This window comes from Rhamphochromis longiceps, linkage group LG19 (genome assembly GCF_057381845.1).
Source record: "Rhamphochromis longiceps isolate RC_006_pf linkage group LG19, R_longiceps_female_GT1.1, whole genome shotgun sequence".
Classification (NCBI taxonomy): Eukaryota; Metazoa; Chordata; class Actinopteri; order Cichliformes; family Cichlidae; genus Rhamphochromis; species Rhamphochromis longiceps.
This window is the reverse complement of record NC_140575.1, coordinates 24,763,726-24,790,500: the sequence shown is the minus strand read 5'-3', so window position 1 is coordinate 24,790,500 and position 26,775 is coordinate 24,763,726. Positions and strand designations below refer to the sequence as shown.

The following is a 26,775-nucleotide window of genomic DNA, read 5'->3' as shown; positions in this document are numbered from 1 at the left end:
GAAAGTTTAGCCCAGAAGTTTATTTTCCCTTTTGTTGAGGCCTTCACAAAAGATCTTACAAAATATTTATCTCATGTTCAAACAAGTGCAAATCACAGCAAAATGTCAAAACACTTTTTTTACTTAAAAAATAAGAATAATAATAAGGAAAACAACATTTCCTGATAGCTGGAATGATTTGCTCTTTCAAGTAGATGTTGAAAATTAGGCTTTCTCATACGTGCGGACAGCCTGGACTCCTTCAAAGGTTAACGTCTGGAGGCAGAAGAAAAAAGAAAATCTGTTTTAGACAGACTGGCAGTTAACATTAGCACCTGATTATTCAGCAAGTATTTCAGTCTGTTGCAGTCATATGTTATGAGTTGCTGCATATATGCAAAGACAAGGTGAGGCTGGTTTACAAATAAACCAGCCTCCCTGCAGAACAAGATGCTTTCAAAGGCCTCTTAAAAACTGATGTAATCCCAGCAGAACAGGCGGTCTTACCATCACCATCTTCCCATCCTTGATTTCTCTGACAAACTTGGTCTCTTTGCCATCCCACTTCTGCACATGCACAAATTTATCTCCATCCATGGAGAAGGTCGACTACGAGCAGAAAAAAAAGAACCTTTTTTTATTTTTATTTTTTATTTCGGACCAGCAGAAGGAAATCATCAGTGATCACACCCTCAAGTTTTACATATCTTACTTTGACATGCCGGTCATCAGGCGTGGTCTCATCAAACTCCTCTCCCAGCTTGGCAGAGAGCTCAGTGTTCCTGAAGGTGCTCTGAGTTTTCACCACCACCTTGTCTCCATCCTGGCTGATCACTACAGTTGGTTTGGTGACATTACCCACTTGTCTCGTGGCAAAGCCAACGCCTGTCAAAAAAAAGTTTAAATAAAGTAAAAGTTTAAAATAAAAGTTTAAATATTTAATAAATGTAAAAAAAAAAAAAAAAATCACGGTAACTGTACAACAGGCGTTTTTTTGCTCACCGAGTGCCTTCATGTAGTCATCAAAGTTCTGGCTGTCGACCAGTTTCCATGTAGCGCAGAAAGCCTCAGCCATTTTTGCAGATGTTGTTGGTCCACTTCTGTGTCACACTGTCAGAGTGTCTCTTATTTCCGTGGATTAAATCCTGGAGCCGCAGAAGCGGGCCCGCCCCTCTTACGAATACGATAACGGAGAGTGGTTACGTAAGCAGTGGCGCGAAATCCTGATTGGATCTTCCCGAACACTTGAAGACTGTGATTGGTCAAAATGGAACGCGCTCTTAATCAGAATCAGAATCAGAATCAGAATGGGTTTATTGCCAGATGTTGAGGTTTACAACATTAGGAAATTGCTGCGGTGCTTCAGTGCAGACAATAAGAATTAAAGTGCTATGTAGAAAGAAAGATATGTGCATGAGATATACATGAGATATATACATGAGAATAAGAATTATGAGTGCTACGTAGAAAGATATATATACATGAGTGCAGGTGGTGATCAGTGCCAAACATATATACATGAGAGTAAGAGTTATGAGTGCTACGTAGAAAGATATATACATGAGTGCAGGTGGTGATCAGTGCCAGACATGAAATGATGCAGTGACACAGCGTAGGGTCATGTGTTAGTGGCGGGGACAGTCATGTGGTTATTGTTCATGTGTCCAACAGCAGAGGGGAAGAAACTGTTCTTGTGGCGAGAGGTTCTGGTGCGAATGGACCGGAGCCTCCTGCCTGAGGGGAGCAGGTCAAACAGACTGTGTCCAGGGTGAGAAGGGTCAGCTGAGATCCGGGCTGCACGCCGCAGAGTCCTGGAGGTGTACAGGTCCTGCAGAGATGGGAGTCTGCAGCCAATCACCTTCTCAGCAGATGTCTCGGTGTTAAAGGTGGGACGCTCAAAAAATCTTGGAAGGGCGGCAGGGTTGTCACAGCGGGTAGTTTAGCTAATATAGCGGATTTTTACATAAACTACAAAGAGATTTGAACCAGGGACTCTCGGATGTTGAAATATATATAAATATAATAATTTCCCATTTCAGCTGCTCCCTTTTGTCATAGCAGATCATCTACCTCCATCCCTATCCTCCTTTATCATACAAACCCTCTTTATAGTCTGCTTCCTCTGTCCAGAATATGCACTATTTATGTAAATATGTCGTAAAATGTGAGAACATGTAGAAAAATGACCGGCATCAGCGGTTTTGTAGTAAACTGTGAATGAGTACTTTGGTTGTTGTTCATATCTGTCTTTTTGTGCCTAGCGGCTGAGGCTGCAGGTATTTAAATACCTCAACTTTTTAGATTTTGGTTTATAACTAAATTTAGTTTAAAAACAATTAGACATAATCTCCCACAGCCTGTGGTGATGATGACCCTGCAATAGCTACTTGTTGTAAAAGTCACAGGATCCTCAAAGCACTAGGGTTTATCCTTTGTTATCCCACTGGATAAATCCATAGGAACTATTCTGCAGGACACAGACCTACAGTGTAAAGCATGGACGTAGCATCCAGATCGGAAAAATGAAGCTAATGTCAATGTACCTTAAACCTGCCCTTCTATCTGAAGGGCACCAGATGGTGATAGATTTGCTTGTAAAAAGACTTTCGGTCCTATAGAAGTTTTTGGGAAACCAGCTTTCTGACTTAACGTCTGTAAACACTTTCCCGCTAATTTTATCAAGTCTGTCACTCATTTTGGGACATAATGGATAAAAACCAAAGTGGATTTAATAAATATTATTTATACCATGTTTCAAAAATGGAGAATTATCTGGTTAATCCTAATTAATTAGTAGGAAATCCTAATTATACTCAGTGGCCCTTTAATGTTTGCGCCAGATGTAAGATTTACTAAATATTTTTAGAAAAGGAATCCATAAGAATCAGTTTTAAACTAACAGATTACTGATGTAATAGTAGTTATTTGTCATTAACATGACTGGTAATTATGATTGTATACCTTTATTGTTCATAAAATACTTTCTGCAAATACAGTCCGACATGAGTACAAACAGTTGTCCACTCTTACAATACAGTAGATCAGTCCTTATCAATGACACCAAAGATGTAATCATTAACACTAGTAAACGATACCACATTATACAAAAAGAAGTCCATCTATTGCTGAGTATATTGTAGAACAGTTTTATTATCTGCTTCAAATAATTTCTTTTAAAAAAAAGAACAAAAACATTTCTACTTGAAAAATCTTGGCACCGGTCAAGGCCAGATTAATGAACGAAGCAGCTTAAAAAAATCTTTTGTGTGAAAATTAAATCCCCATCATATTTCATTCAACAATGTAATTATTTGTCGCTTCTTTCAAATAACTTATCTAAAGAGTCATTTTATAAATTCCCTGAAGTTCACAAATATTGCAAGCAACTAAAACAATTAATGTTCCACAAAGACGCTTCATGGGTCTTTACTTCTACACACTCAAGAAGAACAGTTCAGCAGTATGTGTTTCTGCTCTATACAGCTAATCTGAATGTGAAATAAAAAGGTAAAAGGAAGATCATCCTACTTTAATCTTCACCTACAAAAGTCTGGATAATGTTTCAAATATTATTTATTTTCCCATTATACTTAATTAGATGCATCATGTCACACTCAGTGTTAAGGGCACAGAGTCAAAACTTTTACCAATGCGTTATTGCCTAAATACTTAATGGTACTTTACAGCAATGGAGGAAATAAAACGAAATAAAACTATGAAAACCAGAAAAAGAAATGACAGGGCAGAAGAGGTAGAGAGAGAGAGAGGCAGCGTGAGGTAGGGAGGACAGAGCAGCACTAAGGCTTCTCCACATTAAGGCCTGTCTCTCCTCTCCTTTATCAACCTAAAATCAATACAGCGGCTGATCCAGAGAAACATTTTTGCTCGTGCTGCACAGTGACAGGTTAGTTATAAAAAGTAGTCACTTTCTATACAACAAGTTCCCTATTAAAGAACATTAGAACATATTGAAGGCAATTGCCTACTGCACTGGCTGGTCACTCAGAACAATTTATTGAAGAATACCAGAATATTGATCACTGGCATGTGGCTTGGGTATAAATTTTGACCTGTACTGGCTGTACTGGCTCATAATTAACAGGAGTTCCAGTAAGCACATGTGTCAGTTCATAATTGCCAGTCCTGAGTGGACAAAACACTCAACAATTTGCCTTTGAGAAACCAAGAGTGTCAGAATATAAAATATGATCCGCACACCAAAAAACAAACAACAGAAAGCAGACTGATTTATCATATTTTGAAAGTCTGTAGAGGGAGGAATCAAGACAAATATGGATAATCCATTCAAAACAGAAATGTTGCATAGGAACGATGCAAATCAAAGTCAGTTATAACAAAACAGCAAATCAAAGTGCCAAAAATAAATTCCTTCTCTTTGTCCGTCAGAAAGTTGAAAAGTAGGAAGCGGTTTAGGGTTTGATTTAAGAGATTTGTGGAGAAAGTCAGTATGCAAACAGTACTCGAAAAACAAATTGCACAAGACTGATGTCAGATGTCCGAATTGCAATGTGGCATCTCACAGTGTGTGCATGTAGTATCACAGTTCATTGTGATCTATACAAATGGAAGAAGGACGCTATCTGAATTCCCCAACACTGATTGAGAGTGCCACCTCTGGTTTCCTGGATTTGGTCTGTCCAGCTTTCTTAAGTGATTCACCAGCGCCTGCAGCCTGCCCTCTGAAAGTAAGCAAGAGTCACAAATAACATAAAACATAACAAACACCAATGGACACAGTCTTTATGGATTGCATCATTGCTGTAAAATGACTGAGTGAAAACACTAATATTAATTTCTCATTAAATAAGAAGCATTTTCCCTGCTGTTACATGTATCCAAGGGCTCTCACCCTTTCCTGCGTTCCTCAGCCTCCTCTCTGAGCCTCTGCTGGCCCTGCTCGTCTTCCAGAGTGATAAAGTTCCTGTTGTTGTCAATCAAAAGATTCTGAAAAAAGTATGGAAAACAGACTGAGTGTCTCTGAAACCAAAGCAGAACAGAGTTTATTAAACAGGCATTTACCTTGACGCCAATTGTGTCACCATCTTTGAGGTGGAACGGTGTTCCCAGGAGTGATTCTGTTTTTTTCTTCTTCTTCTTTTTGGAGACCTGTTGGGTCTAAGAGTTAAAGACAAACTACTTAGTGAAGGCCAAATCTAATTTCATGCACAAAATAGTGCATGCAAGAGAGTGCAAGTATATACAGTATCACCCCCAACCAGGTTCCTACTCAAGAACCTTCCCTCATCTAATCGTACCCAGTTGGAGATTTCCTCCCAGATGTGTTTGTCTGGCTGGTGTTTGGCCAACAGCAGAGAGTCTGGAGAGAGGCCATAGCGTGCAGCCAGACAAGTGCGTAAAGAGCGAGGCGAGGAATCGTGGGTCGCATTCCAAACCAGTTCCTCTGAAGGGTAGTAAGACCTCTCTCCTGGTATTCCCATTTTAACATAGAGCAGCACGTCTTTTGGCCTTGTGAATAGGAAACAGTTAAAGAAGGAAAATTATTTTAAAAAGTTACTAAAAAACAAAAATGTGCGCAATAGACACACTTCATAATGAATTATTTAGATATTACATTGGGTTAGGTTTTGTAAGAAAAGAGCTGTAACACAATACTTACCCAAGATCTTCCTCTTTCAGTAGTGTCTGCACACAAAGGTCTGCACCACTGGTCAGCTTCATCTTCCTGAAGAAGGAGAAACCAAAAGGATAATAAGAAGGAATCACTCAGTGACCTTCATCTGTCAATAACAAAAAACAATCCTCTGACCATTAATGTACGAATGAGAGCACAGCATTCAGACCTGAGTGTGGCTTGCGGTCCTCTGAGGATTCGGGCTAGCTTCCGTCCCTCCAGCTGCCAAACACGCATGAATCCAGTGGTGGGCACACACACTTCCTGAAGGGCAGGCAGCGTCAAAACCTAAAAGCAAAGTGAGCATGTATTTCATCTGAAAATAGCTAACTATAAGAGACAGTCAGCACATACACAACCAAAACAGTTCACCTGAGTTTTGAGGTCCTCCAGAGTGGCCTCATCTGATATCTCTATCTGCCCCACACGTCTGAGCTCTGCAGCGTTTCCATTACATAAAGGAGGTAACTGATTGTGTGTTGTTCCTGCAGGCATCTGCCCGTCAGCAGGCCCGTTCTCTGTGTGATTAAAATCTCTTTCCATGTTTTTTGGATGCCAGTACAGCCATATAGATATCTTTAGGAAACCCTGATGGAAAAAACAAGACATAAAAATGCTAAAGCACTACATAAAGCTATAACACATCATTAATCCACAATTACATTCAAAACACTGAAGTACCTTCGAAGGCAAATTTCCTTCTGTGACAACTAATGTCTCTCCATTGCTGATTTTCAGCTCTGACAGAGAAGCATCCTGAGAATCAAAGGCCATAAAGATTTATTAGTCATGTGCACTGGAACATATGTGGGTAACTTCTACTGAGTAGATGATATCAGAGTAATAATGAAACTATTTTACTGTCACTTAAACTAATTGCAACATTTAAACAGTGAATTAATTAAGAAATTGTCTTCTTCTTGGTGCTCTACCTATCTCTAGCATCTTTCTCTGTCACACCAACCCCCTGCATTTGGATGGTTGACCTCAAGTATTTAAAATATGTGCATATTCACTGTTAAACATGTCTCCCTTTCATTCACACGCATGTATTCTCCATCTTGCTTCTACTAACTTCCATTCCTCTTCTATCTAGTGCATGTCTCCACCTGACCAGTTCCCTACCCTCACTACAGATCACAATGTTATCTGCAAACATCACAGACCGTGGAGACTTCCTGTCCACCATCATCACAAATAAGAATTAGTCAATTAACAAAAGGTAAGCAGTATTGTATTGTATTGACTTATTACAATAGTTCTCCACTTATTTACCTCATCCATAAGTGGCTCTCCGACCTCTTCACACCAATCAAGCCTCCTCAAGTGCCAACATGTGCCTAAAAACACATTTATAAATAAGGAGATCATCTTTGTGAGAAGGAATGCCAAATTCACAAATGCTGAGGCTAAAGCAAATGCAAACATACATTAGGAAAACCAAAGTAAAAAAAGTGTTTTACCATCAAGTCCAACTGCGTCCAGCATTGTTTTTAGACACTGCAAAGAAAATATTACACATTTTTATTCAGTGCAGAAAAATTTATGAGCATGATGTGCAGTTTTATTTCCTTACCTCTTTAACAGTGATAGTCTTCTCCACAATTATGTCCATCTCCATGCCAGCAGAGGGAGCTGCACCCACAGTAAAGTGCAAGAAAAGCTGCAAAGCAAAGTGTAAATTTCTAAACTTCAAACAAGCTTTTTAAATGTGCCATGATTTGTTTTTGTCGTTTTAAATTGCAGGTCTTGATTAAAGGTTCTGCAACTTTGTTCAGTGCAGCTGCAAGTAAAAGAGACGTCATTGAAGACTTCAAATAAAAGACACACCTGCGATGCCTTGGGGCTAGTACCCGGACAGAGAGTCAGTGTGGTCATGAGTCGCACCCCTGCATCCCGAACGCTCGACTCTTCACACACTGTCAGGCAAACGAGAATAGGACGACACAAGTGCGATTCATAAACGTGTTTTAAGATTTCAAAGGCACATGAAGAGAAGAAAATTAAAAGCAGGGGGGAGTACCGCTTCAACTTTTTAATAAGGGAAAACTGTAAAGGAAAGCAAATCTAAATATTTTGGCAAAATGAGGGGGATTTCCAACTCTAAGTGATCTGCACTATTAAAATTACCCTGAGGTAACAAATGACACAGTACCTGGAGGAAGGAGTTTCCCTGTGCAGTCAGACTGCCTCAAACAGTACTCTGCACCTGGTCAGTAAAGCAGGAAAAATGGCCAGCTTAGGAGCGTACATTTAAAAACCTTACACAAAAATACACTCTGTAGCTGCCTGAATAGAAACTTGGAGGAAAAAAACATGTGTTACGTTTTGTGTACTAAAAAAAAAAACCAAAAAAAAAAAAAAACCAGCAGCTCTAACTCAGCTATATGTAATATATCCAACATTAATGCTAATAATTACACCTGTGCTTTTCCTGCTTTGAAAAAAATCCCAAAACTTGTCTGTTGGTTACATAGCTGGTAAATTAAAGATATAAAAAGGTAAAAATAAAAAAAAAAACACAACAACAACAACAACATAAAAACCTGTGTTAAGTTTCTAACTGTGTAACAAAAAGACTCGATTTGACTTCAAAGTGCCACTACATAGGATAATAACAGCATCAGGTGCAATGACTCCAGACATGCTCGCAAAAGTATGTGCCCAGTTTGAATATTGTATGGACATTTGCCATGACTCTGGACGGGCACATATTGAGCACTTGTAAACATAAGTTTTGTATCTAAAACTATATTCAGGCATGTATTTTACAGGTTCCTGCAAACTTCTAACTCCATTACTTTTAACAAAAATATGGCTATTTGAAATTTGAGCATTCTTTTTGATAAACCCTGTACTTTTAATATGAAGTATTGATGTGCTTGTGTAGTGCTGCAGTTTTCCATAAGTATGCATCTTGCCTGGGGTTTGATCCCCTAACTGCAGCTCCTCTATGGCCCTCAGTTTCACCTCAGACAGCAGCTGTGGGAAACAAAAATCAAGTAATTTTAGATATCTCTTAAATAAAAAGATATAAAGGAAGTAGAGAGAGCCACAAACAAACTACTGACCATATTTCCTGTGGCTGGAACCTTGATTTTCTTAAAATTCTCCTCTTCCTTGTTCCCTTCACCTCCTTTCGCAATAGGCCGGAACTCCACCTGGAGCCAGCGGCAGTCAGACGGTGTAGTCACAGTGACAACATCTCCATTTCGAGTGAAGATGCTAAAGACAGTTGGGAAGAAGGTTTTAAAACAAACACATAAAGAAAACCTCCATAATGCTTAGCACATGATAGGAAACTTACCTGCTGTCAAATGACTGTGGCTCCAGCACCAACAGTGCATCTCCATCTTTCAGCGACAGCTCCTTCAGTGTCCGCTGCATGTCGTCAGGGGGGAAAACTCTCCATCCACTTGACCCTCCACCTTCTCCTGCCTCCTCTTCCCTTTTTTTGCCTCCCTTATGTTCTTGGCACAGCAGGCTTTCTTTAGGTTCCCCGAGTGAGTCCCTCACCTCCCCAAGAGTCACACCACCAGCAAACCCTCTTGCCTCCCTCTTGAGCCCTGGACCACCATTTTCAAAACCTTTTCTGTTCTCCTCACTCTCCACATCTTCCTCCACCTCTTTATCCACATCATCACCTAAAAAGGGACGCACCACAGTCAGCAGGACAGGCTCCCACTCAGCCCCAGTCAAGACAGATGCACCACACACCTGAAAAGATCATAAAAACATTTTAGATGCCAGTTATCGACCAACAAAGCAGGTGATGAATCATGCCTCTCCTCACCTCTCTGCCATTCCACACAAACAGCTCTGTGTTTGTGCAGATGCCTGCACTGTACAGGGAAACACTGTCATCTGTACAGAACGAAAACAGAGTGTAGTTACAAAATAAATAAATCACTACCTTCTATCTATTTAAGCCTTTATTTAAGGTTCTAACCTGTGAGTGTACTGTAGAGGTGTAAACCTGCTGGAAGACTCTTGGCCACAGTCAGAGCCATATCTCCCTCCCAGAATTCCTGCATCTAAACAAACAATTTATTGTTATTGTCACCTTCAGGACCTCAACATAGAACAGCTGTTGATTTCAGAGGTACAATACCTGATAGATAGCTAATCGCAGGTCTCCCACAGTCTTTCTACGGTCAAAACTCAGAGCAGTGCTGCCGCTTGGTTTGTTCCTGACTGGTTGCAGAGCTCCATTTTCTAGCCTATAAGAGGGAGCCAGGTGCAGACGCAGCTCCAGTGTGTTATTAGTGGCTTCAAACTCTTCACTGCAACAAAAGCAAAGAAACTCCTATGAATAACTTGCATAAGTAGCTCAGATTTCTCATTTTTTCTATTTGTTGTTTGGTTTAAATTTAAGATACAGCTGGACTGTCATGATTGTGAGTCAGATACTAAACAGCTTCAGGTGAACTGATGAGAGCATCATGTATAAATTTATTCATTTCTATACCGCATCTGCTGTAGTCTGATATTCTCCTCCTGAGCCATCTGGATGAGGTGAGAAGGAACTTTATATTGGGGATTGTTTAGAGCTGGAAAAGAAAGTATAAAACAATTAGCTAGTCTTTTTATTATGACTTTTATTACTACTTGTATCTAGTCATTTAGATTAAATCAACAATTAACTGATCCTTATATTAACAAGAACCCTCTGAACTCTAACTTCACCTCTCCCCTATTTCCTTCCCTTGTCGAACTAAGCGGATATAATCTTTCCATTACAAATGCAAAATATGGTATTCATTACCTTCACTGGGCCTGTGCAGCTGTGTTTTTCTGTAAAACAGCATGTAGGCGCTCTCTTTGCCCTGGAACTGCTTCTCTATGTCCGACTCCCTGATGGAGGTCACAGTTGAGTCATTGAGGTCAAACCAGTGGCTACCCTGCTGACAGACAGGAGGATGCTCCGTGAGAAAACAGGCATCAAAGTAATCACAAGATGTCTACCAGGAATCTGAAGAAAAACAAACTTGAGGCTTCAAAAGACTTGAGACTGGACTGTAATTTAAACCCTGCATTCCTGATACAAAGCTTGTTGCTTTAGTACCTCTGGTTCCGGTTCTGGCTTCTGGTTTAGTGAAAGCTGTGGCTCAGAAGCTCCCGAGACTGGAGCTGGTGAAGGATCAGAGTTTGAGGTAAGCTCTGCGGGGCTGGGGAGCTCAGTCGCTGGGCTTGGTGGGTTTGCCTTAAGCGCCACTCGAGTGCCATTGGACACCATCATGAAAACATCATTGTGCGACTGCAGGAACTAAATTATAAAAGACCAAGCATTGCAACAGGATTCAGGATTTGCATGCACACAAAATGACATAAGCTTAGTTACATAGTCAAAACCTGAAACTAATGATACCTTGCAAATGGGTCCATACTGTTTTCTGAACTTTTTGTTCCATGATGAACCAATCTTATCCAAGAGTTTCTGGCCCAACTGGTCCAGCAGGACACTCTTTGATGACTCCTAGTGGACAGCAAAGACACAGCATTTTATTCATTATTCATCAGCATCTCAATGCTGGTCAAAACTCAAAAAATGAAAATGAGAATTACGATTTTTCATGCAGTACCTGGGCAATAATAGTGGTGACGATGGACAAAGGGTCATCTTCATGAAGTTTTGGCTCCAACACTTCCTTAAACTCCACTTTAGCTTTCTTTTGAGTTTTAGGTTTGCAGTCTTCCTCCTGACAATGAGAAGCTTTTCTTAATTTGCTGATAATAGTACACAAAGAAAATCAATGTGTATCATATTCTAAAATATTATTCCAAGTACGGGCGGTTAGTATACTGTCAGTGGAAAAAGAAAGTACACCCTGATCTCCAGATCTTAAAATTAGGCAACCTGAGATGAATAATAACATGTGACATGTTATCGGTGTCATTATTAAGAGGGTAAGTAGCAGCAAGGTCCTCATAATCAAATGCACCTGATTAAATGATTACAGAAATGTAACCACCTCTATAAAAGCAGAAGTTTTGACAATTGGTGCCTAAACAATTTCCAGACAATCTGAAACCCATAATTCTACAGTGAGAAAGATTATTCTCGAGTGGAAAACATTCAAAACAGCTGCCTTCCCAGGAATGGACACCCCAGCAAACTTACCTCAGGGTCAGACCCTGCAATGCTCAGAGAAACTGCAGAAAACCCAAGAGTTACATCTCAGACTCTAAAGACCTCAGTTAGTGTGCTAAATGCTTAAGCTCATCCCAGTAGAATTTAAAAAAAGACTGAGCAAGTACAGCTTGTTTTGGAAGGGTTGCCAAGAAAAAGACGCTTGATTCTAAAAAGAACAACACAGGTTAGGTTTGCAAAAATGCATTTGAACAAAAGAAAGAAATCAAAGTGTTGCAATGACCCTGTCAAAATACAGACCTCAACCTGACTGAAATGTTGTGATAGGATTTCAAGAGAGCTGTGCCATAATGACTGCCAACATGAGTGGGCCAAAATTCCTCCACAATGATGTGAGAGACTGATAAAGTCAATTGCTTCTAAATGTTGTTCTACAAGCCACTGAATCATGGGGTGTACTTAGTATGCATTTTGGCTTACTTGCTGTTAAATAAATAATGACACATTAATAATATATCATGTGTTGCTGTTCATCTGAGGTTGTTACCGCAGACTTGTTAAGGACCAGATCATTTTGATCATGTTCTGATATGTAAAAACCTTTGAATTAACAGAGGGTGTACTTTCTTTTGGCTCATCTCTTTTTCTCACCGGTGGCTCCCATCGACCAAGTTTATCCACATCCTTGATGTAAACATGGTAGTGGCCACCATAGCAGCCACCCTTATGGATGATGACAGAGAAGAGCTCATAGGAGTAATCAGAGTCATCTCCATCAGCCTGTGGGAGGGGGGAAATATAACAGTAAAAGCCATTTTAATGCAGCAAAGTGTGTTTCATAAGCTAAATTTTAAATTTCCCAAGTACCTGTTCACAAAAGGGTCGTAGGTTGATGGTGAGGGGGAAGCTGTAACGTCCTGTTTCCTTGTATCGCTCGCATTTAGCAAAGTCAAAGCTGAATCTCAGTAAAGACATAGTCATGAATGGAGGGAGTTTCCTTAGTTTAGCAGACTGGATAATAAGAATGGTGAGAAAGAACAAATTACATATTGTTAATGTAAATAAAGTGGAAGAAATCATTGTAATGTCGAGCATGGTAAAAAAGTACAAATGTTTACTGCATTGTATTCTTCACTGCTGTATTTACGCTGTCTGAAAATTGGCACTGACCTTGGCAGCAGTGACCAGTCTGTCACACTGTGCACAGCGGTATAGGTTATTGCCCTCAAACAGCTCTTCTGCCACAAACATGTTCCACAAAGCGTCTTCCAGACTAGGCAGACCACAAACACACACTGTCAGGTCCAGGAAGTCCTCCTGAAGAAGACAAACAAATTAGGTTCATTGATTATTGTTCTCTTTGCATTTAAGACGCATTTTATTGCATCGTGTTCTGTAATGTCACGAGTTTGGGTTTGCACACACACCTGTCTCTGGCTGACATTTCCACACTCCTTGCAGACGATACTGTTGACAATGGTTCCATGGTAGAGACGGTGAATAAATGTACTGCCACTGGTGCCCACAAGAGAGTGCTCCAATGCACTGAACAAAATCCTGTTCAGCTCCTGCACATCATGCTGATTTGTTCCCTTAAAAAAACAACAACAACGTGACAACAGAAAAAGAATCAATTTAGGAACAAACAAAAAAAATGTGCCACAGATCCAATACTACCTATAAATAAATAAATAAGATTCAATCCAGCCTTAGTAAAAACTCTTAGCAGATTCAGTGTTTACATTTCTGCCCCCTGCCTTATATATTTATTACATTTACTTGTATTATTGTTGATGCTAATTTATTTTTTTCAATATAATGTGGCACAAGTAACCCTGGGTTTTTGTGAGATGATGCTGAGAAATGAAAAGAAAAACAATGGGATGCTTGCTCATTAAGTTTTAAGGCAATCTGTTTCATGTCGTTTTCAACACAACATAAATACGTTGCTTGTCTCTGCAGCGTCCTCAGCTGTAATGCTACTCTGCTGCAGACAGTGACCAGTGCTGTAAACACTAATATCACAAGTTTCTATGTAAAAACTATGGATGACATCATTTCTAAATTATTTCTGCATTATGGTTTGTAAATTGAAAAAAAATACCAAAACATCAGTGACAATAAAAGAATAATAATGTTAATTTATATGTCTGTTGGACCCTACAGGTACATTTAAATCTTTAAGACTTCAAAATATACAGTATATTTTAAACTGCACTAAAACTGTAGTAAGTAAGGACGATAGCAAGTCACTCTTTATTTTAAATCAGTAAATAACACACAGCAACTTATTTGTTCCAACATTTTTACCCGAATACGCGAATGATCTCTCCAGCACGTCATATTTCAAAGGTTTTAGAGCACTGCTTCAAGTTTAAACATATCACAGAATGTACAGTTTTCACTTGAACGTGTGGTTTGCATGCCCTGTGGCAAATTCTGTTTCTTTCTGTTCTTTCTTATTGTATTAATTTTGCTTGTAGGCAGCTGAACAGGCTCCAGACAAAATGGAATTCCAGTCTTGGGCTGATAAAAGTTAGTGTGTCTAAAATCTAGTTTCTGTTAACTGTCACATGTACACAGAATTAGATTGGTAGGTCCACAAAAGTGGAAAAACAAGAGGCAAAGTTGAATCTGAGGACAGCGAAGCTACAGCACAGACTGAGTTTTCTATGTATTAAATCTGAGTATTTCTATGGAGGCAAATGGTGGTGTTTATATTGTCCAATTATGAAATATTGATGTAAGATTATCCTTAAATTTGCAATTGATTCTGGAGTTTAACTTCAGTAAGTATTTCCTATCAGACTGATGTCAGACAGCTAGCTGCCCAGCAACTACAGACAGGGTTAGGGTTAAGTAAAATCTGCATTCAATTAAGATCCACAGCTTCCCTTCCAGTAAATATATACCACTTTATTAGGTACATGTTTTTAGTACCAGGTTGGACCTAGTTTTGCCTTAAGAACTGCCTTAATTCTTCACTCCACTGATTCAACGAGTTGCTAGAAATATTCCTAATTCCTAACAATTAGGTAGTAAATAAACAACACTATAACAGATGTTTTTAGCTGATTAGAAGATCCTTTTGAGATCACATAACTACTTTTATTGTTTGCATGGGTGATGCCCGGAAACTTTCGTTATATTCTCAAACAGGCCTTTGGTTCCTTGTTAAGTTTCCCTGTTCCATGTACTCGTGGTGGTTCCAGGTAGGATTTATGTAAACAAAGAGGTAACTATGTGCCATGAGCTACGTAAATGTGGATTGTGTAATTATGGACAGACACTACCTGACTAAACTAATAACCCACAGCTACAGGGAGTCCAGAATTATTAGGCAAATGAGTATTTTGTCCACATCATCCTCTTCATGCATGTTGTCTTACTCCAAGCTGTATAGGCTCGAAAGCCTACTACCAATTAAGCATATTAGGTGATGTGCATCTCTGCCAAGATGCCACTTGCCACCAGTTTGGCCATATTTCAGAGCTGCAACATCACTGGAGTGCCCAAAAGCACAAGGTGTGCAATACTCAGAGACATGGCCAAGGTAAGAAAGGCTGAAAGACGACCACCACTGAACAAGACACACAAGCTGAAACGTCAAGACTGGGCCAAGAAATATCTCAAGACTGGTTTTTCTAAGGTTTTATGGACTGATGAAATGAGAGTGAGTCTTGATGGGCCAGATGGATGGGCCCGTGGCTGGATTGGTAAAGGGCAGAGAGCTCCAGTCCGACTCAGACGCCAGCAAGGTGGAGGTGGAGTACTGGTTTGGGCTGGTATCATCAAAGAAGAGCTTGTGGGGCCTTTTCGGGTTGAGGATGGAGTCAAGCTCAACTCCCAGTCCTACTGCCAGTTTCTGGAAGACACCTTCTTCAAGCAGTGGTACAGGAAGAAGTCTGCATCCTTCAAGAAAAACATGATTTTCATGCAGGACAATGCTCCATCACACGCGTCCAAGTACTCCACAGCGTGGCTGGCAAGAAAGGGTATAAAAGAAGAAAAACTAATGACATGGCCACCTTGTTCACCTGAGCTCAACCCCATTGAGAACCTGTGGTCCATCATCAAATGTGAGATTTACAAGGAGGGAAAACAGTACACCTCTCTGAACAGTGTCTGGGAGGCTGTGGCTGCTGCTGCACGCAATGTTGATGGTGAACAGATCAAAACACTGACAGAATCCATGGATGGCAGGCTTTTGAGAGTCCTTGCAAAGAAAGGTGGCTATATTGGTCGCTGATTTGTTTTTGTTTTTGAATGTGGAGATGTTATATTGGTTTCACTGGTAAAACAAAAATAATTGAAATGGGTATATATTTGTTTTTTGTTAAGTTGCCTAATAATTATGCACAGTAATAGTCACCTGCACACACAGATATCCCCCTAAAATAGCTAAAACTAAAAACTACTTCCAAAAACATTCAGCTTTGATATTAATGAGTTTTTTGGGTTCATTGAGAACATGGTTGTTGTTCAATAATAAAATTATTCCTCAGAAATACAACTTGCCTAATAATTCTGCACTCCCTGTAGTTATCATGTCTTTACTGACTGTACCAAGTAATAAGTATGAAAAACAGCCCACTTCCTGTAACTGTAGAGACACTGAAGAAGAATTTTGGATCAAAGAAAAAAAAAACTGTGCCAAAGCATTCTTTTGTCAGTTTATATGTTTTGATGACTCATTGTCCTGGTGCATCAACCAACATCTCCTGAGATCATGCACCGCCCTATCCTGACAGTCTCCTGTAAAAGGTATTGATCTACCATTGTTTCCTCAACTTACTGCAAGGCATCCGGGCCTTGAAGTAGCACAGCAGCCCCAAACAATGAGTCCCAGAAATGTGTTGGAAAAACACATCTTGCCTCGACTGTGAGGAATCATTCAGTGTGTTCAATAAAGACGTGAAAAGTACAAGCTTTGGTCTGTTATAGGTTTACTCTCTTACAACTGTGGTTGCCTGTTCTCTAGTAATTGACATTACTGGTGGGTAAATCCATCACTTAGACATGTAAATCAAGCCTCGCTTTCTCCTCCTCCATGAAGCAAATAAAGTGCACATACCTCACTGCTGTTCCAGCCAAAGCTGTCAGTAAGGCCAGCAGTGGAAGCACTCTGCTGGTCCACTAGCAACAGATGGGCAAAGAGCCTCTGAAGCTCCAATGGGATCACTCTGACCTGAGGAGAAGGAGAGCAAACCTCATTAACTTTTAAAAAAAAAAAAAAAAAAAGACCCATGGAGACTGCACCTACATTAACCATGCATACACATACTTTAGCCTCTGGTTTGTCTTTGTCTTCCAGGGATCCTAATTCGTCTGGCACCAAACTGAACAGCTCCTCTGCAAACACACACCACAAAACAAATATGTTAAACAAACTATGTTAAATTGTCCCCTTATTATTATGAGCTGTACTGGAGGGAGGATCACTTGTCCTCACCTCTGAACTCGGGGGTGAAGAGCAGGGTCTGGAGCAGAGAGTTCAGATAGCAGGTCCCTCCCTGGTTTTTGATGCCGCACAGATTGCTTCTTCCTCGACGTGGAGGTGGCTCATCTCCCATCTTTGAAACTCTTCCCTTGGAGGAAGTCGAAGAGAAGCCATCCTCTTCCTCCTCCTCAAATAGATTCCCAAACATGCTGCGTTAGGGGGTTTGTGTGGTTATTATTCCGTTGTGTCTCGCTTATGCTGGGGTTCAGCCTTGCAGTAAAGCGTGTGTTAGCACTCCGACGTGCCCTCTTGCTATCTCATCTTGGTTTTGCCGAGTTCTCTGTTGACAATGGCCGGACTGACTCTGAAGTAAGAAGACTTTACGGGACTAAACATTGCGACTAGTACCGGATGAAATTTGCAGCCGTTTGGGTAGCTCAGCACGCTAGCAAAGCACCGACACCAACGAGCAGCTGACAGCTCAGCGAAAATTGAAAAGAAAAAAAAAATCACACAGTCGGGAACTGTGTCACAACGACTGGGAAAACAACGTCGCCTTAATGAAACTCTAACAGTTTTTATTATTGAACTTTTACACAGCATCCCTACCAAAATAAGCCATTTCTTCTTCTGTTTGTCGTAAAGCAGAAAACAAACGAAACGTAAATAAAAATACCGTCGTTGAACAGTGAGCAGCCATGTTTCTTCCTGACCGAGAATGAAATGATGCATTATGGTTCTTGTAGTACCAAGCTTGGTTAATGCGCACACAACAGTGAAAGTAACTGAAGCTCTTTTCCATAATTAACCAGTTTAATTTCTGCGATTTTATGTAATTTTATGATACAGGTATGGATAAAGCCCACGTTTCATATCTACGTTTTGATTATAGCAAAATAATTTTGTGTAAAAACTACAATTCCGGCAAGTCTATGCTTTGAGGTTAAGCATGTATTATGTGATTTGTAGTCTTTTATAGACCAACATCTTGTGAGTGTCAGAGCTCAATGGGTAATTATTTGTCTAAGGAAAACTGTACCAAATAAATGATTAGCTACAAAAAAAACTTCAATAAATCATCATTCAAATATTAAACATTATCTGTTGGTATAAACAACTCTTATTCCATACATAAACACAATAATTATAGTTTATTTAAATTTCAATAATTTACTATCACTTTTCATATACAATTCATGCAGCCAGAGGCAAAATATAACAACAAACAATACACTTTTCTATTTAAGAAAACATATTACAGTTAGTAAACAAAATAATATTAAATCACAATGCTCTTACAGAGAGAGAGAGTATATAGAAATTTGTATTAAGTTTTGTCACACGATACACACAAATATATATTAAAAACAGACTTTCTTTGGTCCATGTGATTTTTTTTTGTCTTAAAATGAGGTACATCAGTGGTTAACATATCACTGTGTGGAGGGTGACTGTATGCAGGGCTGATCACTGCAAAGGTACCCCAGCCAACACCCTGAGGGAATTTCTGAGCAGACAATAATTTAAAAAGTCAATAAAATTTCAATAATTAATGTAACCATTAAATGACCTTTTTAAATGACCTTTTGCAAATTATTTTCATACATGATAGATTGTGTACAATTACACAGATGCAGGACACAAAGCCACACTTTTTTTGTTTGTTTGTCTAGTAGGTTTTCAGCATGAACACTTTGGAGAGCGGTGCCTTGGCACTGGAGTAGATTAAATATGATTCTCCTTTAGCGCTGAAAAATTCCCAGTCACTGCACCCGATCGTTGGCAGCCAATGAACAGGAACGAATCCTTCATATCCCTGCCACCTAAAAGCAAAACAGAAAAGATGAATCCCATTAGTGCAGTATTTCCATCTGCTCTCACGGTAAGATAATAAATCAATATTAGAATTGTGTGTGTGTGATGTTTGAGATGGTTTCAAGGCGGATACCAAAAGGCAATAAGGTGGACTTATTTCACATTGGGAGGGGTGCTGTTGACAAGTTGAATACCTGTAGAGAATGCTGTTGAGAGAGTAGGATTCTCCATTGAAGGAGTTAGCAACAACCAGAAAATATTCCTGCCCAAGGCTGAAGAACTCCCAATCCACTGCACTGGAAAGAAAGAGGAAGGTATGTGGAGATAATGAACAGATAAAATGACAGCAGACGCATCAAGAAAATGTTTCTGAGCGTGTGTACACCTGGTAAGTATTATCTGGTGATTGAACATCTATACCTGTAGGTGACAATGTCCTGGAAGCGGACAAACAGCTGTGCACTCATGTCCAGTTCATAGATAGTGGAGTTAATGGTGTACTGACTCGGTCCATTACCATGGAGTCTGTGTCCATTGGCAACAACCAAAAAAACTCTGCTGTCAATCTGGAACATTTCCCAGTCTGTGGCACAGAACGTCTAAAAGAAACAATCAATAAATCAAATACTTTAGCCTTCAAATGGGAAACTCGTGGCACACAGAAGTTAAGTAAGTTGCATATTGCTGCTGATGAGAAGAGTTCTGCTGCTATTATATTTTACAGTGCTAGATGAAACTGCTGATACATGCAGGATCCAGTTTCAGCCAAAACAGATGGCCTCGCATTTGTGGCTACAATACTTTGGTATACAGAGGAGTTACCCAGACCTTCTGGCTGCAAAACAAGCCCAAATCATCCCTCCTCAACCACTGTGCTTGACAGCTGCTATGAGGTGTTTGTGCTGATAACCTGTGTCTGATTTTGTGCACTATGGTCAGATATCTGCACTTTGGTCTCATCTTTCCAACGGATATTCTTCAAGAGATCTTGTGGTTTGTTCAAATGCGACTTTGCAAACTTAATCCGTGATGCCATGTTATTTTTTAAGAGAAGAGTCTTTCCTAGCAACGTTTCCACTCAAGCCATACTTGTTCAGTCTTTTTCTAGTTGTGCTGTGTCTGAATCAGAAATGTAACTCTTGGGTTGTTTTTTTTTTTATTTCTCTGAACAATGCACAGTCTTGCTCCAATGCTCCAATCTCGGGGTGAACTTGTTGGGACATTCTTTTGACATCCACTGGACAGCTTAAAATATGACTTGGACTTTTCATTTACTTTGTTCCAGGAAATATTATAAGCCATTAAAAATGGCTCACCCCATGATAGATTTATCCAAGCCAGAGTCACGAAGACATTACCTATGGCGCGCCATCCAAAACTGAAGATACTTAAGGAGGCGTGCCGATGCTTTTGGATTTACGACTCTCTATAATTAAAGCATATGCCAATAAACAAAAAAAGCAAAGATATATGGTCCACCTTTTCTCTGAAGACATGTCAAGCCTTTCATCAGTTTGTAGATAGATGGTTCATTAAATGTGAGCATTTTCAGAGTGAACTTGTCCTTCTTTTAATTCAACGTAAATGAAAGATCTGGATAGGTGAGATCCAAATTGATAATATTAAATGTAGCCAATGGGCTAAAATTATTTTGAGCTAACAGACTCACTTTGCCTCTGTGAAATCAAAGAGCCAACATGACTAAAATTATGTGATAAATATGTTTTCTGCCCCATTTTCTTTATTATTTCAGTTAATTAATTACCAGCAGCCCTGAGGTGTTCATGTACATCCTCACATCTCGCATGGGGCGTTCCCCTTAATTACACAATTCCTCCTGTTTTCTCTCGAGACTATTAATGTGTCAACACTCTCACATCAGATGTGGTTTGATTCAAATATACCATTCACTATCAGTAACACGTCAAAGCACCGTTATCGCTCAAGCAAATCATAGCAAACCACATACTCTATTTTTTAAGGTAGTTTTTCATAATCATCAGATACAGATCTCATCAGGAGAAACCAAAGCCCAAATGGTCAGAAGATGACTTCCTGCCATGGAGTGGAAACCATGCCGTCCTCAAACCCACTCAGAGTTTTGAGGGGTTTGTAGCGAAGCAGCAAACAGCTGATAGGAAAATATTTTTAGTCTATTTGAGCTACTTTCAGTGCGCCCCAGGGTGGCTGTGGCTACAATGTAGCTTGCCATCACCAGTGTGTGAATGTGTGTTTGAATGGGTAGATGACTGGTTGTGTAGAGTGCTTTGGGGTCCTTAGGGACTAGTAAAAGCGCTATATAAATGCAGCCCATTTACCATTTACCATTTTACATTATTCTTATCACAAACCTTAATTTTCTGGAACACCTGGAAGTTTCCATTCACCCAAACGTAGATGACGGAGTCTAAAGAAGTGGTCACGCCATCAAAAGCATTGGCGACCACCAGGAAATAGTAAGGTCCGACAGTGAAGAACTCCCAGTCGTACGCCCCTGAAGTCTGGAGCATCTGGTGGACCTCAAAAGACTTTGATAATCTGTTCCACCTGTATATCACACTGTCTATAGTGTGATTCTTGTCACCTAAAAGCCAAACAAGCAAAAGATGCCATGCCAGACACTGTGGAAGTTAACGGGTAGTATAGGTATATATTTATATTACCTTGTCTATGATTAGCGACAGCAAGATATGTATGTCCATCTATATTAAATGCCTCCCAGTCTCGGGCACAGTGCGTCTGCAGAGTCTGGAACTGCACAAATCTTTTTCTCCTTTTGCTCCACTTGTAAATCACAGAAAAGTCCGCCTGTGAGTCTTTGTTAAATCGCCTGTCTCCCCCAGAATTAGACACCACCAGATATATCTACATTAAAAACAACAAAAGAGAAAGAGTATAGGTTTAAAGCTTTTAGTAGGATTAAAGTGTGATTTTTCCACTAACTTGTCACACCTTATTGCCCATGCTGAAATGCCTCCAAGCCAGGGCTCCGTTGGTGCTGATATTCTGATAGAGTTGGAAACCTGTTTTAGTCCAGAGATACACAGCAGAGCCAGATGCCGACCGATGAGCCATAGCAGCCATCAGACCCATACCAGGTACCTGGAACAGCTGGAGATTGGATTTTTTTTTCACAGCGGGTTTATGTACAGGAAATCCCAAATGAAAGTGAAACAAAAGTATCAGACAATAAAGTATCAGACAATAAGACCTAAGTAAGTTTCACAGCAAATGGTGGATAAATACCTCTATGTCGTGGGTCTCTGAGCTGGTGGTGAGCACCTGATGTTCCAGCACATAGTCCAGCCTTTTGCGATCTGTGTTAATGAAAATGAATGGTTTATGTGATTTTATTTCATAGAAACAAGAACAGAAACAGTGTTAGTTGGAGTCTCACCTTCTAACACAGTGATCCAAACTGTACCGTCACAGAGGTAGAGGCCCTTTTTGAGGGGATTAAACCACAGCTGGCCCTGTAGCTGCTCCGAGCATGACTTCTCCAAGCCCACAGACACTCTAGCTTCAGTTTCTGACATATTAAAAACCAGAAAGCAATCAAAGAGGCAAGCAAACATGCAATGTCTTATTTATACTGAGTAAAAATACATGCATATGCAAATTACCATAGGTATTCCCATGTCTATCATCTTCTGCTCCTGTGGCTGGCAGGTCTAAAAACAGTGGTGGTACTGACAGAGCTGCTAGCTGGGGGTCAGAAGAGGGGCAGATCTGATGGGTAGCATCTGAACCTGGCACCAAAACCAGCTGTCGCAGTAGACCCTGGATATGTGGTCACAGAAGAGGTAATCATTTCCGAGTTCATGGCATATCCTTTACAAATCTTATTATAGTCTGAAATAAAGAAAGGCATCTTACTGAAAACAAGCCCTTCCACAGCCCCCGACTACCAATGTGGAATCTGGATCCCTGAATGTTGAGGTCTGAAGGGAAAGGCCTGGAGGGAATGCTGTTTGCCATAAAAGATATACATAATTATTTCTAATAGGTGGAGTAAGTTGTTTTTCTTCTGTAAATGAACTAAATTCTCTATAATTAAAGTAGTTCACTCTGTTCTTCTCATTCTAGGACTCAGTGTGAGACATGAACTGTATTACATGTACAAGTGCTGTGTGGGTGTTGATATTCCTCCTTTCGGCGTGCCAGAGGGAATTTCCACTAAAAAACCATCTATCACACACTGTCAGGCTACTGTGATATGGCTGCAGGGCATACGCAGATTTTGAGCAGGACCATTTTATTGTGGTGAAGGATCTACTGCGCCTCAAGGCAAAATCGGAGGGAACAGAGTAAAGTGGGAAACAGACGTATCCACCCAGAGAACAGAGAAGAGAAAGAGGGGAGAGAAACTGAGCTTACATTTCCACTGGTGAGCTGCAATCCACTGTGAGCTTCACGTGATGACTACCAATGGCTAAAACAAGAGTGTGCCACTGGCTGTCAGCCAGCTGGGTGCCTCGAAACACCCAGTGCTCTACAACCCCTCTGTGACCTTTATAAAGGAAGTGCAGACGCTTTCCCGAGAATTTAAGTCCAAGAATGAGGCGCCCATCACTTTTGACTCTTGTCTTCTGACTGTGTTGCTCTTCTCCGGTGATACTTGACTCTTTATTGCTTTTCAAGCTGCTGCCTCCATCGTTCTCCTCTTTGTTCTGATCCACTGGTCGTCCTTTCGGCCCCATCAGAGAAAACACATATTCATTCCCCTGTTTGGAAAAACAAGAAGGAAGCCCAGACACACTGAATTTGGCAGCGGACGATGCTAACAAAGTGCATACGCTTTTTAATCAAGAATGGAGTTTTTTAGGTGATGGGTAATGAACTATGTTGCAATTTGAAACACTAAATTGCACTAGAAGAACAGACTTGCATGTAAGTTTAATTGCAAATAAATCAATAGGCAGTAAATATGAGCAATACCGACATCTGTGTCAAGTTTAGCAGCGTATGCATTCATCTTTCTGTCAGGTTTAATATGACACTGTAACAGGAATTTCTGTCAAATCTATTCTGTGTTTTGGGTTTGCAGAGACACAGTCTTTCTATTTATGTAACACACAACATCTCCTCAAGCAAAGCAGGGTGGAGTGGTGGCATCTATTATTTTACTTAAGTAATCAACTGTTATTACTTGCAACATATTCCTATTTTCACACCCCTGCAGTCATTAGTACCGAGGCGTTTCAGTCAGATGCTCACCTTGGGTGCACTGTCGGAGACTTTTAATGTCAGAACGATGGAGAATTCCTTGGGGAAGAGGTCACAGTTCACCAGAATCTGGGAGGAGGGAAAGCTCAGTGCGGTATCAGGGCTTGAGAAATGAATCCCCCTCACCCCGCCGGCCTGCTTCATGTGCACCCCCGGCACAAGTTTGGATGGGTCCCTCTCAAGGACAAAAGATAGAAGATCCAGGGGAAGCGAACCTGAACAAAATATGCAAATAAAGACTATGGCAGTGAGTTTTATGGCCAAACTTTAAACTTCCTCGTGTTGCGAAAGTAACACTGCAGAATTCCTGGGATGATTAATGGGTTAGAAAAGAATAAAAGCTGAAAGTTTTTAAAGTGGATTTAAACAAAATCGCTCTCAGGCTGCAGTAGAAGTAATCTATTCACCGTACTTCACACTTTCACTCAACTTCAGTACATTAGAATAATTTAATAACTTTAGGTTTTGCAATGAAAAGTGTGATTTGATGCTTTATTGTAAAAAAAAAAAAAAGAAGAAAGAAAAATACCTAAGAGCATATAAAGTTTGAGCTGAAATGATTAGTGCACCAGCAGGATTACTTACTCTATATACCTTAAGTGCTGAGTGTGGTAGAGCATCTTCAAAACCAGAGGTTTGTTTTAAAGGGACACGAGTCAAAAAGGTCAGGATCCACAGGAAACTAATAAATTCCTCAATGTCCCAGTACTACTGCCACCACCACACCCTGGAGTGTGAGAAACAGCCCTAGGTAGTGGTGGGGTTTTATGAGACTTCAGTGGGTTTGTTATTTAATTATTTTTTTTAAAAAGATACTCTTTCCTAAGCAACGATAACAGAAAAATAATAATACTCCCACACTGATGAGACATCACGTAAACATGCGCTGTGTACGTCCTAATATTTCAATGTGTACGGGATTGTTGTGGAATCCCAACCACACCCAATGTCTGTACTTGTTTATGGATGTTCATTTAGGTTAAAGTGGCATGCACGTCCACACAGAGAAGCACTCCTACTGTACTGTAGGCAGATGCAGACAGCTGGAATTACCAAAAAGTATTTTAGCTAGAGGGGCTTCCTGGGTTTTAGATGAAACAGTAAGCCATTCGCTGTATAATAATTAACTAAACATTACATGTGCTGAACTCAGCTGAGACTGGAAGAGATAAAATAGAATAAAAATTGAATAATACCTGTACATTGCCTCCATGTTTCTGTGGCTGTCTCAGTTACTCTTAACCCCAGGAGAAGGAACGGCATAAATATCAGCGTTGACATTGCAGAAAATCGGTTTGTTTCAGTTTCCAGTTGGTAGGAATGTCTCCATACTGAAGGTATTTCTTTGCCTATCCTAAATGACAACACACACCAGAAAGCTGTGTACACTTCATATTGAGCCTGCTAAGAATTCCAGCTCCAAACAAAAAAATGTCTATGAAGAAATTCGGGTGACAATCATTAAAGTCACACTGGTAACCTAAGATTGATGTTAGGAGTAGGAAGTCCCAGAGCATCCGCGCTTGGAGAGATCCATTCATAAGTGTGGAAAAACCTGCACCTGCAGCTCCTTTTAAACTCTGGACTCATGCAAATCACTAAGCACCCTGTCAGTCATCCACACTCAACCACAAATCTGATGACACAGACCTGCCAGAGGGGTGAGCTGCACCCCTTTGTTAATGTATACGTGTACGCTCACAGACAAGCAGACAGGCACAATATCTGAATGTGATCACATGAAAAATGATTGATTAAAGGGCTTTTTTTATTGTTATTATTAAAAGGCAATCAAAAGAAAACAACAACACTTGCACGAGCTTTGGTCAAGCAGTGCATCCAAGCCGAGCTTTTACTATATTAGTTGTGATCGCACTTTAGTGTATGTTCAGGACATCTAGATGCTTCCTGAAAGCTCTGCAAGTATTGAAAAAGTAATTATGTTTCAAGATAGTAAAGCTAAATAGTATGCTGAACCACATATATGTTTTGAATTAGCAAAATAGTATTAACATAAGCAAAGACTGTAATGGAGAAAGTACTAAGAGCAGCTTGGTCAGATAGTTTTTGCAATTAATACATATTTGCATGTATGTCAACCTGGGTGGGCCAAGTCAGTCACAGTGGAGTACCTGAAAGTGTACAGTCTCCTACAGAGGATGTTCAGTGCCACTCAAACTCGACATTCATTGATTTCCTCAAGTCTGTTTAATCTTATTTTGATGGTCACCAGGTGCTCATGAGGAACAGCGGCATGTCTGCTTGTGTCAGATCTCTCAGAACCATCCGGCACATTTACAAGGCAAATGACACAAGGCAAATGACACAGTCTTTCTTCTTCCACCCACATTAAGATTATGGACGCCACAAATATCAAGGATGCAAAATACATACCAGTATATTTTCCTTTATCCATTCATCAATCTCTCTTACTGCCAGGAACAGCAGTTACACCCCTGAACCCGTTTAGATGAAGAAAAGCAGATGCAGATTGTCCACCGGTGCCTGATTTTCCTTATTCCTGGTTTGACTCATCGGCCGCTATGATTAATCTTATCACTGTTCCGGTTA

General features: G+C 40.2%; 3 protein-coding genes across 5 annotated transcripts; all 3 read right to left on the bottom strand.

Moving 5' to 3' along the window:
- Positions 1 to 1,115, bottom strand: fabp7a (fatty acid binding protein 7, brain, a). Its single transcript, XM_085391475.1, has 4 exons — positions 982 to 1,115; positions 692 to 864; positions 487 to 588; positions 1 to 255 (listed from the first exon to the last, which is right to left on the bottom strand). The coding sequence occupies exons 1-4, from the start codon at positions 1,052 to 1,054 to the stop codon at positions 205 to 207; spliced, it is 399 nt and encodes a 132-aa protein (XP_085247601.1). The 5' UTR covers positions 1,055 to 1,115; the 3' UTR covers positions 1 to 204.
- Positions 1,116 to 2,926: 1,811 nt separating this feature from the next.
- usp40 (ubiquitin specific peptidase 40) lies at positions 2,927 to 17,906 on the bottom strand. 3 transcript variants are annotated; one of them, XM_085391511.1, is made up of 31 exons: positions 17,176 to 17,906; positions 17,008 to 17,075; positions 16,798 to 16,911; positions 13,151 to 13,315; positions 12,894 to 13,040; positions 12,591 to 12,734; positions 12,375 to 12,503; positions 11,215 to 11,331; positions 11,001 to 11,108; positions 10,698 to 10,898; positions 10,398 to 10,536; positions 10,101 to 10,182; positions 9,744 to 9,915; positions 9,582 to 9,666; positions 9,426 to 9,496; positions 8,940 to 9,349; positions 8,704 to 8,857; positions 8,554 to 8,614; positions 7,788 to 7,841; positions 7,463 to 7,551; positions 7,209 to 7,295; positions 7,096 to 7,132; positions 6,908 to 6,972; positions 6,314 to 6,388; positions 6,005 to 6,220; positions 5,802 to 5,920; positions 5,618 to 5,683; positions 5,256 to 5,466; positions 5,020 to 5,115; positions 4,850 to 4,944; positions 2,927 to 4,679 (listed from the first exon to the last, which is right to left on the bottom strand). In XM_085391511.1, exons 1-31 carry the CDS (start codon positions 17,369 to 17,371, stop codon positions 4,577 to 4,579), a joined length of 3,876 nt encoding a protein of 1,291 aa, XP_085247637.1. In that variant the 5' UTR covers positions 17,372 to 17,906; the 3' UTR covers positions 2,927 to 4,576. The 3 variants fall into 3 exon arrangements, with proteins under 3 accessions (XP_085247637.1, XP_085247639.1, XP_085247638.1); XM_085391513.1 differs by having other exon boundaries at positions 5,802 to 5,896; XM_085391512.1 differs by having other exon boundaries at positions 10,398 to 10,533.
- A 464-nt stretch (positions 17,907 to 18,370) lies between these two features.
- On the bottom strand, positions 18,371 to 25,732 carry LOC146646838 (thrombospondin-type laminin G domain and EAR repeat-containing protein-like). The gene is made up of 13 exons (XM_085391378.1): positions 25,401 to 25,732; positions 24,196 to 24,419; positions 23,356 to 23,702; positions 22,855 to 22,945; positions 22,602 to 22,758; positions 22,376 to 22,507; positions 22,225 to 22,295; positions 21,931 to 22,089; positions 21,642 to 21,843; positions 21,330 to 21,562; positions 19,399 to 19,577; positions 19,173 to 19,274; positions 18,371 to 18,986 (listed from the first exon to the last, which is right to left on the bottom strand). Exons 1-13 carry the CDS (start codon positions 25,483 to 25,485, stop codon positions 18,833 to 18,835), a joined length of 2,136 nt encoding a protein of 711 aa, XP_085247504.1. The 5' UTR covers positions 25,486 to 25,732; the 3' UTR covers positions 18,371 to 18,832.
- Between the last annotated feature and the right edge of the window lie 1,043 nt (positions 25,733 to 26,775).